The sequence below is a fragment of the Rhineura floridana genome, chromosome 5 (genome assembly GCF_030035675.1).
Source record: "Rhineura floridana isolate rRhiFlo1 chromosome 5, rRhiFlo1.hap2, whole genome shotgun sequence".
Taxonomy (NCBI): Eukaryota; Metazoa; Chordata; class Lepidosauria; order Squamata; family Rhineuridae; genus Rhineura; species Rhineura floridana.
In genome coordinates, this window is record NC_084484.1 from 27,073,326 (window position 1) to 27,088,214 (window position 14,889).

The window sequence follows — 14,889 nt, forward strand, 5'->3', positions numbered from 1 at the left end:
AACATGGAATGTTTTCCCCGCACCTGGCAGAACTGCATGTTATTTAAAAATCAAAAACAAAATGGCAGCTGAGTGCCCTCCCTTCAACCGTGTCACATGTAGCACAGTTTTGCCTTATTTCATAGCTGTGAAGCACCTCTCCGCTTCACCTTCAGCAACCAACAATATAAGAGAAGAGATGGAGCAACCTGCAGAGAGTAATGATATTGAAACATCAGGCAAGATGTGCTTTGTGTTTTTACAAGGAAGGGAAATTTCACTTCCATTAATATGTGGGTGGCACTTTGCAGCAGCAGTGGTTTGTTATAGAAATTTGTTCTGCTTCGATAAGATGCTGAGGCTGGTGAACTCTTCCTGACCTCAGGACATAGTTGGTATTTCAGCCACTGAAATGGATGTTTCTAGATGGAACATCTGAACTAACACTGAAGAAAAACCTGCATTGCTCTCACCATTGAGCAGTCGCAGCCTCCCTCATGTTAGGCAGAAGTGCTTCAGGTGATAAGGCATGATTCTCTGGACCCATTACTACTTGCGGTAGGAATGTAAGTGTTGAAGAGGTTGAACGCTTTGCAGTGATGGAGATACTGGACTTGGAAAATTCTTCCCTCTAGCTGCCAGTGCGTATTGTCTGGCATCTTGTGGCTATAGCTGGAGGTTGCTATTGATCTCCTGAGATATCCACCCGCTTCTCTTGCATAATATAATGTGAAGCATTTCTATTCTGTGGCAATTTCTAATTTCTTTTGGCTTTGTGTATTCAGTTTCAAAAAGAAAGTCAAAGCTGTATATGTTGCCAGTATCCAGATTCTGCAAAATGATTTATGTGCAGTAGGATTGTTAGTTTTGCATCATTTCTTCTCTATTTGGTTTAGATTCAGGTTTTCTAATACTTTTTTCTGGCAGAGTCAAGATCTATGGGTAGTGGAGGGATGTGAATGTAGGAACAGAGGTTGAGGTTAATACTATAGTATGAATGAGAGAAGGACAAGCATCCATAGCCTATTCTCTTAAAGCAGGGTTGAGGCACCTTTTTCAGCCCAAGAGCTGCATTACCTTTTAGGCAACCTGCCAAGGGCCACATGTCAGTGATGGGTGAGGCCAGGAGCAAAAGTGGGTGGAGCAACAAATGTTAATTTACATACACACACCTGTATCCTCCATTTAGCTAAGCAAGAAGCATTGCCAGAGTTCAAAGACACAATGTAGTCAGGCAAAAACTCAGAAGAATGGTGCAAAGTAAGGCTTATGGGGGTGTGGCCTGGGGACAGTCCCAAGGGCCAGGTAGAGAGGCCTTGAGGGCCACATTTGGCACCTGGACCTGAGGTTCCTCATCTCTATCTCAAAGTGTTAATGTTGACGTGTGTGTCCTTGTCACCGTTTTCTTAATTGCAGCCTGTCTGTCGCTGTTCACATCACTCAGTAGTACAGATCTGAGAAAAGGGCCGCTGATCTTGAAGAGAAAATACAAGAATCTTCCTCTGTACACATATGCTCTCTCTCACACACATGGATGCATGCCAGGGTGGAATTAATTTTAATCTAGGGTAGGAAAATAACTTGAGCTAGAACTGCTTGAGTAAGGCACGCATCTTTGGAAATGTGTTTCTAGGAGGAAAGGTTGAAGGTGTTGGGTGTGTTTAGCCTGGAGAAAAGTCTTTGAAGAGGCAATATGATATTTGAAGGGCTTTCAAAGAGGTGGAACAAATGTGCTGTCTTTTGTGCCCCAATGTAGGACCAACCTGAACCGTTGGGTTCAATTTACAAGGAAGGGGGTTTCCACTAAACATTAGGAAGAAGTAGCTGTTCAGTGGTGGAACAGACTGCCTCAGAAGGAGATAGACTTGAAACAGAGCCTGGATGGCCAGCTGTTAGGGGTGTTGTAGAAGTGAATTTCCTGCTTGGGGTTGGACTAGATGACCTTTAACAACTCTTCCAATCCTATGATTCTTTGTTCACCCCTCAGAGTTAGGAATGACTGCTTCTCCCTGACCCATACATACTTGGACACACACCTCGGTTTACTTCCACGTAATGCATACAAAGGCCCATAGTGAAGTGCTTAAATTGCTTTTGTTTCAGTCCAAGTTAAGAGTGCACCCAAGGTATTAAAGTTCAGTCTCCTAACGTATGTTGAATCCTTAACAAATAGAGATGCATTTACTCCAGTCTGGTATGACTTTATTGTATTTACAAATCAACAACAAGCAATTAGACACTTGTATGCAGAGTTACGGTTGGCATAAAGGCAAAACTGATAACATGGTAGCAGTTCTGATTCCAGGAAAACTGCAAACAAAAGAAACCTAAATAAGTAATTATTAAATAAATATTGTAGTAATCTAATCAGAACCTCACAGCAAGGCTTCCAGAATAAACTGTTACTAGGTGTCCACGGGATTAACTTGATATAACCCACTATCACTTTTCATGGGTAATAGTTGAGGATTTTTAGTAAGATAACTTGAGGAGTTCAAGAGGAAGGAGTTTCTTAAATAGGGTTTTTCTCCCTTTTTTATATTTGTTGGGAGGAATGAGTGATGAGGGGTAAGTTAAATTAAGTTTATTTCTGTGTTTATTTGTCATGCTATGAACTCATGCAACTAGGATAAGGATTTTCCTTTGGAACTTTAATATGTAACAACATTTTTTTGTGAACCTTTACAGCATTCAATACAAAGTTTAAAATCTTAAAAAATAATTAATAAACAACTCTTAACTCAGGATAACCTGAAGTGAGGAACTGTTATTAGATGCTGAAGACAGTTCTTCACACTCTGGAATTACATTTTAGGGTTACTCCTCTTTAGTTATAGCATCTCAGGATATGCTCCCTAAATAGGATTGCAGCCCCAAATATTGGACTGAAAAGGTAAGTACAGGATTAAATGCTTCCAACACATTGCACAAATAGGGAATTATCTTCTAGAGTGGAATTTGGTATTCTAGAACTGTCTGAAATTTCTGTACTCTTAGGCTCTACTAAGACGTTCTATGTGTTTAGCCCAAAAAAGGAAACTCACTGTGGCTTATTCTTGCCCTGCTAAACCAGCCTTCCCCAACCTGGTGTCCTCCAGATGTTGTTGTGCTGTACTCTCATCAGCTCCAGCTAGCATGGCTAATGGTCAGAGAGATGATAGGAGTTGTAGTCCACCAACATCTGGAGGGTATCAGGTTGGGGAAGACTGATTTAGCATTATGTACAAAACCACTAAATAGCACTGTAGTTTCTTCTGTATGCCCTTTATTTTAGATACAGTTCCATCCATGCTTAAGTCTTACCATCAAGGCTGTAAACATCTAATTAATAGTAACTATGAAATAATTAGAATAAGGATATATTTATTATTATTAATTTGAACTTGACATACGTCTTGGTCTCTGCTTTTGTAGTGTTTTATGTTTTCAGTTAGAAGCTGAAGAAGGCAATCCATATTAAGTATGTGTTGTACTAAACCTTCTCTTTCATTATGTCTAGGTTGTATGTTGCACCAGCAAAGAGTGTCATTCCCCAAGAAAAATCACTGAGCCCTCTGCAGTGGTGTCGCCATGTTCTAGATAATCCAAGCCCTGAGATGGAAGCTGCAAAACGCTCTCTGTGCTTCAGGCTGGAACAAGGTAATTCAGAGTTGTTATTCATTGCATTTCCTTCAGCTTTGTCAAAGAACCTGTTCTTGTTGGTTTTAGACTAGTCCGGATGGGTGACTGCATAGTGAGACAGGATCATCCATGTGCAAGAAGTTCTGTATTTGACTTACACATTGAAGATGCTTAATGCAGGGATGTGTCAAACTTGTTGCAGTGTTTCTCCAGAGTTTTCTGCCCCATAATCTTGAATATTTATGGGAACTCTGCAGAGCATCTCAAATATCATTGCTTTTGGGATTTATGGCCTAAAATCAGATGCATATTTAAATACAGTATATCTGATTTATCTTTGCTTTTAGAAGGATATAAGACATTGAGGATGGATCTCACCAGTATGGGATTGATAGAACACTTAAAAAAAACTAGTTTCCATTCATATTCTGTGCCTTCTTTTTTGTATCATTCAACAGTTTATCTTATATTCTTACTGTGTTTCATTGGGGTTTTGTACAGAGGTTTCATAACTATGGTGCTAGTTTCATCAGCCGTCTCACTAGCAATGAAAAAAAATTGCCATCAGTCCAGATCCATATTTCAACTGCTTCGCACACTTTTACAATCACTTTCTATGTATCACCCTCTTTAATTACTTTTGGGTCTGGCTTGCTGCTTCTGCTCCTTTACTTTCTCATTCAAAAGATGCACCCAGGAAAATGCCAGTAAAAAATATCCTTAAGGACCAACTTGCCCTTGACAAGTCTGTGCTTATTTGATCAGGAGCAGAGGCAGGATAAATTCAGCAAGTTTTTTTACCCAGATTCCACTTCCTGTACTGTAGATTGGCAATAGAAGGGAGGGGTATTGCCTCTCGGGAGGCCAGATTTGGCTCAGTGACCTCTGGTAGCTGACTCCTAGCCTTAATAGAATTATAGATCTTCCATATGGTAAATTGCAGCTGTTGTGAGGTTGTTTATTTGTGTGAAGCTATTGTGCTATTCTTCCCTTTCCTGTCCTAGGCTTCCTTGCTTGGCTAAGTGAGAGGTTGTTGTGATAAAGAATTATCTGTGATAATATTATGACTCAATCCAGAGGTGACCAAGACATTTTGGTGCCTGGTGCAGACTGTCTAAATGGTACCCTCCCCAACTATCCCATTGTTGGTAATACACTACATAACTGGTCATTTTATGACCAGTTCCACCTGAACATCATCCTGTGAAATAGGAGGGCAACTTTGACAAAGGAAAGCTGTAGATGCAGTTTGTTACATATTTAAAATAGAACTGAAGCCCACCTCCCTGTGTATATTCATAACTCCTAGACAAATGCACTTCTAGTAAGTTTGACTGCATCAAGAGTATTAAATGTAGAGCTATCCCTGGATTTTTCTCTAAGATAACAACAGAGATTAATTTCCAGGGTCCTTCTCAAGTGAAACATCTGTTAGAACCTTTTCAGTGGGGAGCCTTGTGTATCCACGGTGGCTCCCCATATGATTGAGAACCCTTGGGAGATTAGGGTTCCCACTTTCGCAGGGAGCCTTCACAAATATACAAGGCTCTCTGCAGCAGATGTTCACAGTAAACATGTGAAGTTGCTGAAGGAGATGCAGGACTCGGGGGCTAAAGGTACACCTCCACACTATCCATGTTGCCTCTAGGTCATGATGCCTAAAGAAGGCTATAGTCTTTCCTCAACCCTGAATTCACTTTGCCACCATAGACAAGACTGTCTCTCAGCCCCATCCCACCATGTGGAATATAGGGATAATTGCACTGTCTGACTTTACAGAGGTGTAACAAGAATGATATAATGTAAATTACATGCTAATTATGGAAAGAAGTGTGCCATCTGGGGGAAATCCGAGATGGTAATGATGACTGAAAATGTGAATTTTCTGATCTTAATCACATTGGTTGTGATCAGTTATTTCTCTTATGCTGCATACACACATGCGCGCACACGCACACACACACACACACACAGAATGCTCCTGCTGGTGGTAGTTGCTGAATCTGCATGAGGACAAATGCTGCAGTTTTTCAAATTCTAATCTTTTAGGCAATTGTTAAAGGAATTGGGGCTTCTCCTAGGAAATATGTTGGAAACCTTTCTAGATAATTTTCTATGCGACAACAAAGAGCTGGCTGGTTAGTTGTTTGTTTTATTTATTTGTTTATTATATTTATATCTCACCTTTCTTCCAAGGTGGCTTACAAACATGGTTCCTGATTTTATCTTCATAAGAACCCTGTGAGGTAGTTTAGGCAGAGAGACAGTGACTGGCCCAAGGTCACCCAGTGAGCTTCACGGCCAAGTGTGAATTTGAATCTGGTCTCCCAGGTCCCAGTGCAACATTGTAACCACTACACCACAAATGAATGCAAGGCCTCCTGCAGATACCATGTTGTCAGGAGGTCTTTTCTGCACAACACAGGAAACAGATCTTTAGTGTTGTGGCACCTACCCTTTGGAATTCCCTCCCCTTAAATATCAGACAGGTGCCATCTCTGTTACCTTTTTGGCACCTACTGAAGACCTTCCTCCTTCAACAAGCCTTTTAAGTAGAGACCTTATCCCAGTCTGCATCTGTGTTGGAATTGCTTTTTAAGATGTTTTTAAACCTCTTTTTAAAGATGTTTTTAAACCTTTTTTTAAACAAATGTTTTGTTTTAATATATTTTAAAGTCTGTTTTCATGATGTTTTAAAGTGTTTTTAGTGCTTTTGTATGCCACTCTGGGCTCCTACTGGGAATAAGGGTGGGATATAAAACCAACAAACAAGCAAGCAAGCAAGTAAGCAAGCCAGTGCCTCTGGCTCCTATGCTGCTTTGTCTCCCTGGTCCACAGACATCATAGCCCAACCTCTTCCTTCCCTCTAGATGCCTACAGCACATCTGTAGAGGAACATCTCTAGCCAAGAGATGACAGCTGGGCTGTTTGTTTTTCGGCCTCTAGGAGACTGCTTGGTTTGTTTGATTCTCGATTGTGTTGCTCTACTGAAATTTCCATCATCACCAGACATGAGATACACAGTCGGGATTGGAATTTAGTTCCTTCCCTTCTGTCCCCAGTGTACTGTCTGGACACTTCTCCTTGATCCCACTTTCAGACAAGTCCATTGATAACAACACCATTTCTTCCAGAAATACAATTGGGAGACAAAAAAAATGGCTTTCCATTGACTGAACTGAATACCCAATCCAACACTGACAGACAGCTCTTCGGGTTGGTATAGGGTGCACAGTTACCAAAATGCCTATTTTCCCCCACCCCCGGTAACCAGAATATATACCTAAACTACTAAATACTGCTCAGTAATAATAATCTGATGCAGATATTCCCTACTAACTTTCATTTAGTATGGAGTATCTCTGTTGGTAGAGGTCCTCCCTCCCCCACTTTCCCTTCACCTACTTCCTGTAGCTCCATTGAGGTGGCATGCATACCTGCTTAGGGCATAATGTACATGGGCGACATACATAGGTGCTGCAACATGATTTGTGTTGCTTTTGAGAAATGACTCCAAGAGCTATATCATACTAGACACAGTAGGAAAGGCTCTTGATCTGGTTTCTCTGGTTTCTGTCTGAGCCAAGTGGCTTTGTACGTTATATTTTCGTCTTTTAAGCCTGCATGCTTGAGGTACCCCTTCAGTTCATATCAAATGCTGACTTAGCAGAAGTCGGTGCGGTCAGGGTTTTTTTGTTTTTGAACTGTGCCTATGCTTTGAGGGGAATAACTGTTTGGGCATTTGCCCTTTTTCTGTGGATGTGAAAAAGTATTGTGGAAAGATTGTTTTGACTTTAACCTCTATGACTAAACTTTGTTCTTGTAAAGAATAATTTATTCATATTTTAATGACGTAGAGAATGGGCATCCTTGTAAGTACAGAATGTAGTGAAAAGAGCATTTTGGTATAAAACCATTGCAAGTAGTCTTAGGCCTCAAGGGGTTGCATACATTCGGGCTCAGTGATAATAATAATAATAATAAAATTTTATTTATGAGTCGCCTATCTAGCCGAATTAACGGCCACTCTAGGCGACATACATTGACACAATAAAATACAATATAAAACTATTAAGAACCACAGTCAATAATTAAATTAACACCACTCTTCCAGTCAATCAACAGCATTAAAAACTAACCCACCCCAGAAAACCCGTAGGCCTGTCTAAACAGCCAGGTCTTCAAGGCTCGGCAGAAACCTGTCAGGGAGGGGGCATGGCGAAGATCGGTATGTGTTTAGGGTGGAGCATCATGCCCTCTAGTGCAGCCTTCCCCGACCTGATGCCTTCTGGATGTTGCTGGACTCAAACTCCCCATAGCCCCAAGGATGGCCCACAGCCAGGGATGTGAGGAGTTGGGTCACATACCTTGATAAAAGTGCAGAGTGCCAGTACCACGGGCAGCAAAAAAATAATGCTGGTACTCTGTACTGGTGAGTTCCATCATATGAAAAAAGCACTTTTATTATTAGACTTACTAATTGCTTGTTACAAGAAGGTCTCCAAGCAACTTGTTATGTGAAGACATAACATGAAGCTATGTGGTTTTTTAGCTAAAAATGATGAATCTATGGCCCTCTAGGTATTGTTGATCTCCAAGTCCATTATCCTTATCTGGCCCAACAACACATGGAGGGCTGCAGGTTCCCCATCACTAACTTAGCAAAACCATGGTTTGTTTTAACATTGAACCCAAACTTGCCTACAAATCATGGTTTGTTCTGTGGCTGTCAAACCAGGATCTGATACAATGGTTTGAAGTTAGGGCAAACTGTGGATTGCAAACAGTAGTTTCCAATTACGTCTAAACTCAGAAATCATGGTTTGTGCCATTTCTATGACCTAGCACCCCATCCAGCTACAGAGAGAGAAAGAGGAAGAGCTGCAAAATGAAACTCCGCCATTGTCTATGCATTTGCTGACCTGCCTTAGTGTGCCTGGCCACAGCCTCATTTCCCTGTCTATATCCTTGCAAAATCTGGAGGCGCTGGCAACTTGCTTTGCTCATAGCAGGGATTCCCAAACTGTAGTCCCTGAGCTTCATTCAGGTGGTCTGCAGCATGTCTGTCTTTGTGATTGAAGACCGGCAACGGCACATCCATCTCATTAAATATTGACAAATGATTTTGATTGTATCTTTATTGCTTCTTTCTTAGATTGTATTTTATTGTATTACAATCTGAATTCCAAAGAATTCAAATTGTAATACAATATAAAAGAAATAAGACAAGCAATGAAAATGCAATTAAAAATTGCACAACATATAGCACAGGATATTACAATTGCTATAGTGGGCAGGAAGAAAAATCATTAAGTGGACCAGCAAGACCCTGAGCAATTTTCAAGTGATCCATAAGGGAAAATAACTTTAAGGACCACTGGCTTATAGGCTGGCTTACAAAATGGAAGGGATGCAGAGGGGCTAAGATGATTGTTTCATGACCTTTACTTGGAACAAAGTTAACAATACAGCATAGTGGTGGTGGACAGATTAGGATGGTCCACCCCCAGAGACTAATGGAATCCACTGGGTTCCTGAATGTCCTGGGAAAGTTTCCAGTACATAGAGCAGGTGACCCTGTTGAAGCCCTTGTTATACTGTAGAATGACAAAACGCATCGGGCTCTTAACATGGTTGCCCCTGAGCGGCCTCTCCGGCGTTGTGGAGCCTGGTTTGCACCTTGGTACATCAGTGAACTAAGGGCAATGAAACAGGCTGAACGACTACTAGAGCACAGTGGTGAAAGACGTGCTATAAGGCTGATCAGGCACGAGTAAAAAATCATAACCATGCCTACTGTGAAGGCGGTGAAGAAGGCCCACTTCTCATAGAATCACAGAGTTGGAAGGGGCCTATAAGGCCATTGAGTCCAACCCCCTGCTCAATGAAGGAATCCAGATTGAAGCACACCCGACAGATGGCTGTCCAGCTGCCTGTTGATGGCCTCCAGTGTTGGAGAGCCCACCACCTCCCTAGGTAATTTGTTCTGTTGTCGTACTGCTCTCACAGTTAAGACGTTTTTCCTGATGTTCAGTTGAAATTGGCTTCATGTAACTTGAGCCAGTTATTCTGTGTCCTGCACTCTGCGTCAATTGAGAAGAGATCCCGGCCCTCCTCTGTGACAACCTTTCAAGTATTTGGAACAGTGATATCATATCTCCCCTCGGTCTTCTCTTCTCAAGGCTGAACATGCCCAGTTCTTTCAGTCTCTCTTCATAGCGCTTTGGTCCCCTGATCATCCTCATTGCCCTCCTCTGAATCTGTTCCAGTTTCTCTGCATCCTTCTTAAACTGCGGTGTCCAGGACTGGACACATTACTTAACATGAGGCCCAACCAGTGCCAAATAGAAGGGAACCAATACTTCACACAATTTGGAAACTATACTTTTGTTAATGCAGCCTAAAATAGCATTTGCCTTTTTTATAGCCATATCACACTGTTGGCTCATATTCAGCTTGTGATCAAGAACAATCCCAAGATCCTTCTCGCATGTAATATTGCTGAGCCAAATGTCCCCTATTTTATAACTGTGCATATGACTTCCCTGCCTCCATCGCATCTTCAGGTAGCTGTCCAGTGGAGCTTTTTCATAGTGTCAGGGGTCTGTTGACATCAATTCCAGGAAATGGAGTTTTAGACCCTTTGGAGGCCCACTGTGAATTGTTTGCAAGGCACTTTGAAGGTAAAGTTGCTCACCTCCATAGCAATCTTGATGCCTCATCCACATCTACTGTAGTCCTCAGTGAGATGTCCAGTGCAACGTCTGCTGCAACTTCTTGGGAACGGTTTCAGTTGATGCGGCCTGATGACATGGCCAGGGTGCTTGTGATTATGCAGCCAGCAACGTGTCCTTTCAACCCTTGCCCTTCTTGCCTTATTAAATCTTGCTGAGGAGGTTTGATCGAGTGGATCCAGGGTGTGGTCAATGCATCATTGCAGGAGGGAGTGGTTCCAGCCACCCTGAAAGAAGCAGTGATTCGACCGCTCCTGAAAAAGCCCACCCTGGACCCATTGGTTTGTGACAACTACCACCTGGTCACAAATACCCCCTTCTTAGGGGTGATTGAGAGGGTTGTGGTGCAGCAATTGCAAGTACTCTTGGATGAAACAGATAATCTTGACCCATCCCAGTCTGGGTTCAGGCCTGGTTATGGGACTGAATCAGCTTTGTTCACCCTGATGGATGACCTTTATTGGGATAAGAACAGGGGGAGTGCGACCCTGTTATTCTTGATCTCTCAGTAGCTTGTGATACCATTGACCATGGTATCCTTCAGGGCCAACTTGGTGAGATGGGTATGGGTGTTGGAGGCACTGTTTTACAGTGGTTCTGTTTCTAACTTCAGGGTCGTTTTCAAAGAATAGCATTGGGTGATTATCTTTCGGCCCCCTGGCAGTTGTGCTGAGGGGTGCCACAAGGTACCATCTTGTCCCCCATGCTGTTTAACATCTATATGAAGCCCTTGGGAGTGGTCATCAGGAGATTTGGGGCAAGGTGTCAGCAGTACGCTGACGATACCCAGCTCTATTTTTCTGTAACATCTGAATCAGGAGAGGCTGTGCAAGCCCTGGACCTCTGCCTGGACTCTGTGGTGGGCTGGACGAGGGCCAATAAACTGAGTCTGAATCCTAGCAGGACAGAGACACTGTGGGTTGGTGGTTACCAAGTTTGGATAATTGGTCAGTTGCTTGCTTTGGATGGGGTTGTACTCCCTCTAAAAGAGCAGGTCCAAAGTCTGGGGGTGCTTCTGGATCCATCTTTGTCACTAGAGGCCCAGGTGACCTCAGTGGCTTGAAGTGCCTTTTACTAACTTCAGCTGGTAAGACAGCTGTGGCCATTTCTGGACCGGGATAGCCTGACTACTGTTGTCCATTCACTGGTAACCTCCAGGCTGGATTATTGTAATGTGCTCTGCGTGGGCTACCCTTGAGGGTGGTCCAGAAGCTGCAGCTGGTGCAAAATGCAGTGGCGAGACTGCTCACTGGGGCAGGGTATTGCCAACATGTCACCCCGCTGCTGACAGAATTGCACTGGCTACCTATTAGCTACTGGGCTAAATTCAAGGTTCTAGTTTTGGTGTACAAAGTCCTATATAACCAGGATACCTGAAAGATCATCTTATCCCTTATACAGGCATACCCCGCTTAACGTCGCTTCACTTAACGTTGCCTCACTATAACGTACATGCTCCATACGTCCTCATACACTCGTACACTTTATTGGCATGATGCTGCTGCCATCTAGTGGTGATTGCGTGCTGTACAAGTGAAGACAATTGCTTCACTTAAAGTTTATTTTCGCTTAAAGTATACTCTCCAGTCCCATTGCAAACGTTAAAGCGGGGTATGCCTGTATACCCAGTCAATCCTAGAGGTGAGGGCCTCCTGCGGCCTCCTGTGGATACCATCTTATCAGGAGCAGGGCCAGCCCCAGACATGCCGGGGCCCTTGGGCACCAGCCTGCCCTGGCACATGCACACACAGCCTACCTACCTACCCACCAGGCAAGCAGAGGAGTGGAAGGTCAGGCAGGAGGTCGGGCAAGTTAACGGGGGGAGGGCGAGCGAAGGAGCTGGGTCAGGGTGAGTGGGGGAGCCAGTGGAGAGGGAGGGAGCAAGCGCACGAGCGGGGAGGAGGGCGAGCAGAGGGCAGGTGAGCAGCTTCCTCCATGAGATCCGCAGCAGGGAGTCTGCCGCAGAAGGGGAGCACTACTTCCCCACCACAATGAGGGGCCCTTGGGATGGTAGGCAAGCGAGCGGGTGCGGGCAGGCCAGCGACCGGGCGGGCAGCTCCGTCACTGTGATCCGCCGTGGAAGGGGAGCTCTACTCCCCCACCATAATGAGGGGCCCTTCAGGGGCCCCATGGGCCACGGAGCCCTTGGCCAGGGTCCCACCTGGCCACCCTTTGGAGCCGGCCCTGATCAGGAAGTCTGTTCCACACAACATAGGAAGCACCTGTTGTTGTTGTTATGTGCCTTCAAGTCGATTATGACTTATGGTGACCCTATGAATTAGTGACCTCCAAGAGCATCTGTCATGAACCACCCTGCTCAGATCTTGTGAATTCACGTCTGTGGCTTCCTTTATGGAATCAATCCAACTCTTGTTTGTGCTTCCTCTTTTTCTACTCCCTGCTGTTTTTCCCAGCATTATTGTCTTTTCTAGTGAATCATGTCTTCTCATGATGTGTCCAAAGTATGATCACCTTAGTTTCATCATTTTAGCTTCTAGTGACAATTCTGGTTTAATTTGTTCTAACACCCAATTATTTGTCTTTTTCGCAGTCCATGGTATGCGCAAAGCTCTCCTCCAGCACCACATTTCAAATGAGTTGATTTTTCTCTTATCCGCCTTTTTCACTGTCCAACTTTCACATCCATACATAGAGATCGGGAATACCATGGTCTGAACGATCCTGACTTTGGTGTTCAGTGATACATCTTTGCATTTGAGGACCTTTTCTAGTTCTCTCACAGCTGCCCTCCCCAGTCCTAGCCTTCTTCTGCTTTCTTGACTATTGTCTCCATTTTGGTTAATGACTGTGCCGAGGTATTGATAATCCTTGACAAGTTCAGTGTCCTCATTGTCAACTGTAAAGTTACATAAATCTTCTGTTGTCATTACTTTAGTCTTCTTGACGTTCAGCTGTAGTTCTGCTTTTGTGCTTTCCTCTTTAACTTTCATCAGCATTTGTTTCAAATCATTACTGGTTTCTGCTAGTAGTATGGTATCGTCTGCATATCTTAAATTATTTATATTTCTCCCTCCAATTTTCACATCTCCTTCATCTTGGTCCAATCACGCTTTCTGTATGATATGTTCTGCATACAGATTAAACAAATAAAAAATGTAAATGTACTGCCTTCAAGTCGATTCCGACTTATGGCGACCCTATGAATAGAGTTTTCATGAGGCTAAGAGGGAGTGACTGGCCCAAAGTCACCCAGTGAGCTTCATGGCTATGTGGGGATTCAAACCCTGGTCTCCCAAGTCATAGTCCAACACCTTAACCACTACACGGTTTCTCCATATTCTGTCCTTACAGTAGCCTCTTGTCCAGAGTATAGGTTGCGCATCAGGACGATCAGATGCTGTGGCACCCCCATTTCTTTTAAAGCATTCCATAGTTTTTCATGATCTACACAATCAAAGCCTTTGCTGTAATCTATAAAGCACAGGGTGATTTTCTTCTGAAATTCCTTGCTCCGTTCCATTATCCAACGTATGCTTGCGATATGATCTCTGGTACCTCTTCCCTTTCTAAATCCAGCTTGGACGTCTGGGATTTCTCGCTCCATATATGGTAAGAGCCTTTGTTGTAGAATCCTGAGCATTACTTTACTTGCATGGGATATTAAGGCAATAGTTCGGTAATTACTGCATTCTCTGGGATCCCCTTTCTTTGGAAGTGGAATATATATTGAACACTTCCAGTCTGTGAGCCATTGTTTAGTTTTCCATATTTCTTGACAAATTTTTGTCAAAATTTGGACAGATTCAGTCTCAGTAGCTTGTAGCAACTCTATTGGTATGCCATCTATTCCTGGTGATTTGTTTCTTCCAAGAATTTTAAGAGCAGCTTTCACCTCACATTCTAAAATTTCTGGTTCTTCATCATATAGTTCCTCCGTGAATGAATCTGTCATCCTGGCATCTCTTTTATAGAGTTCTTCAGTGTATTGCTTCCATCTTCCTTTTATTTCATCTCGGTCAGTCAGTGTGTTCTCCTGTTGATTATTCAACATCCCTACTCTTGGTTTAAATTTCCCTTTCATTTCTCTAATCTTTTGGAATAGGGCTCTTGTTCTTCCCATTTTGTTGTCCTTTTCTGTTTCTATACAATAACTATTGTAATAGTTCTCTTTGTCCCTACGTACTAGTCATTGTATAGTTGCATTTAGGGTTCTGACCGTGTTTCTATCTCCTTTTGCTTTTGCTTTAGTTTTCTCTTTAACCATTTCAAGAGTTTCTTCAGTCATCCATTGAGGTCTTTCTCTCTTTTTAACAAGAGGTATTGTCTGTTTGCATTCTTCCCTGATAATGTCCCTGACTTCAGTCCATAGTTCTTCTGGCTCTCTGTCAACTAAGTTGAAAGCCTCAAACCTGTTCCTTATTTGATCTTTATATTCTTCTGGGATGTTATTTAAATTGTATTTTGGCATTATGAGTGCTTTGTTCTTCTTTAGCTTTACTCTGATTTTCGATACGATCAGTTCATGATCTGCACCGCAGTCTGCTCCTGGTCTTGTTTTCGCAGAAAGTAGGGAACTTCTCCATCTTCTGTTTCC

The 14,889-nt window shown here is 43.0% G+C and overlaps 1 protein-coding gene across 2 annotated transcripts in view; it reads left to right on the plus strand.

Annotated features, from left to right (window-relative positions):
• SLAIN1 (SLAIN motif family member 1) overlaps window positions 1–14,889 on the plus strand; it is a 47,509-nt gene that overhangs the window by 12,549 nt on the left and 20,071 nt on the right. For both annotated transcript variants that reach the window (XM_061630074.1, XM_061630073.1), the window contains exon 2: window positions 3,479–3,618. In XM_061630074.1, the coding sequence (XP_061486058.1) occupies window positions 3,479–3,618 (140 nt within the window). The remainder of the gene's footprint in view (window positions 1–3,478; window positions 3,619–14,889) is intronic.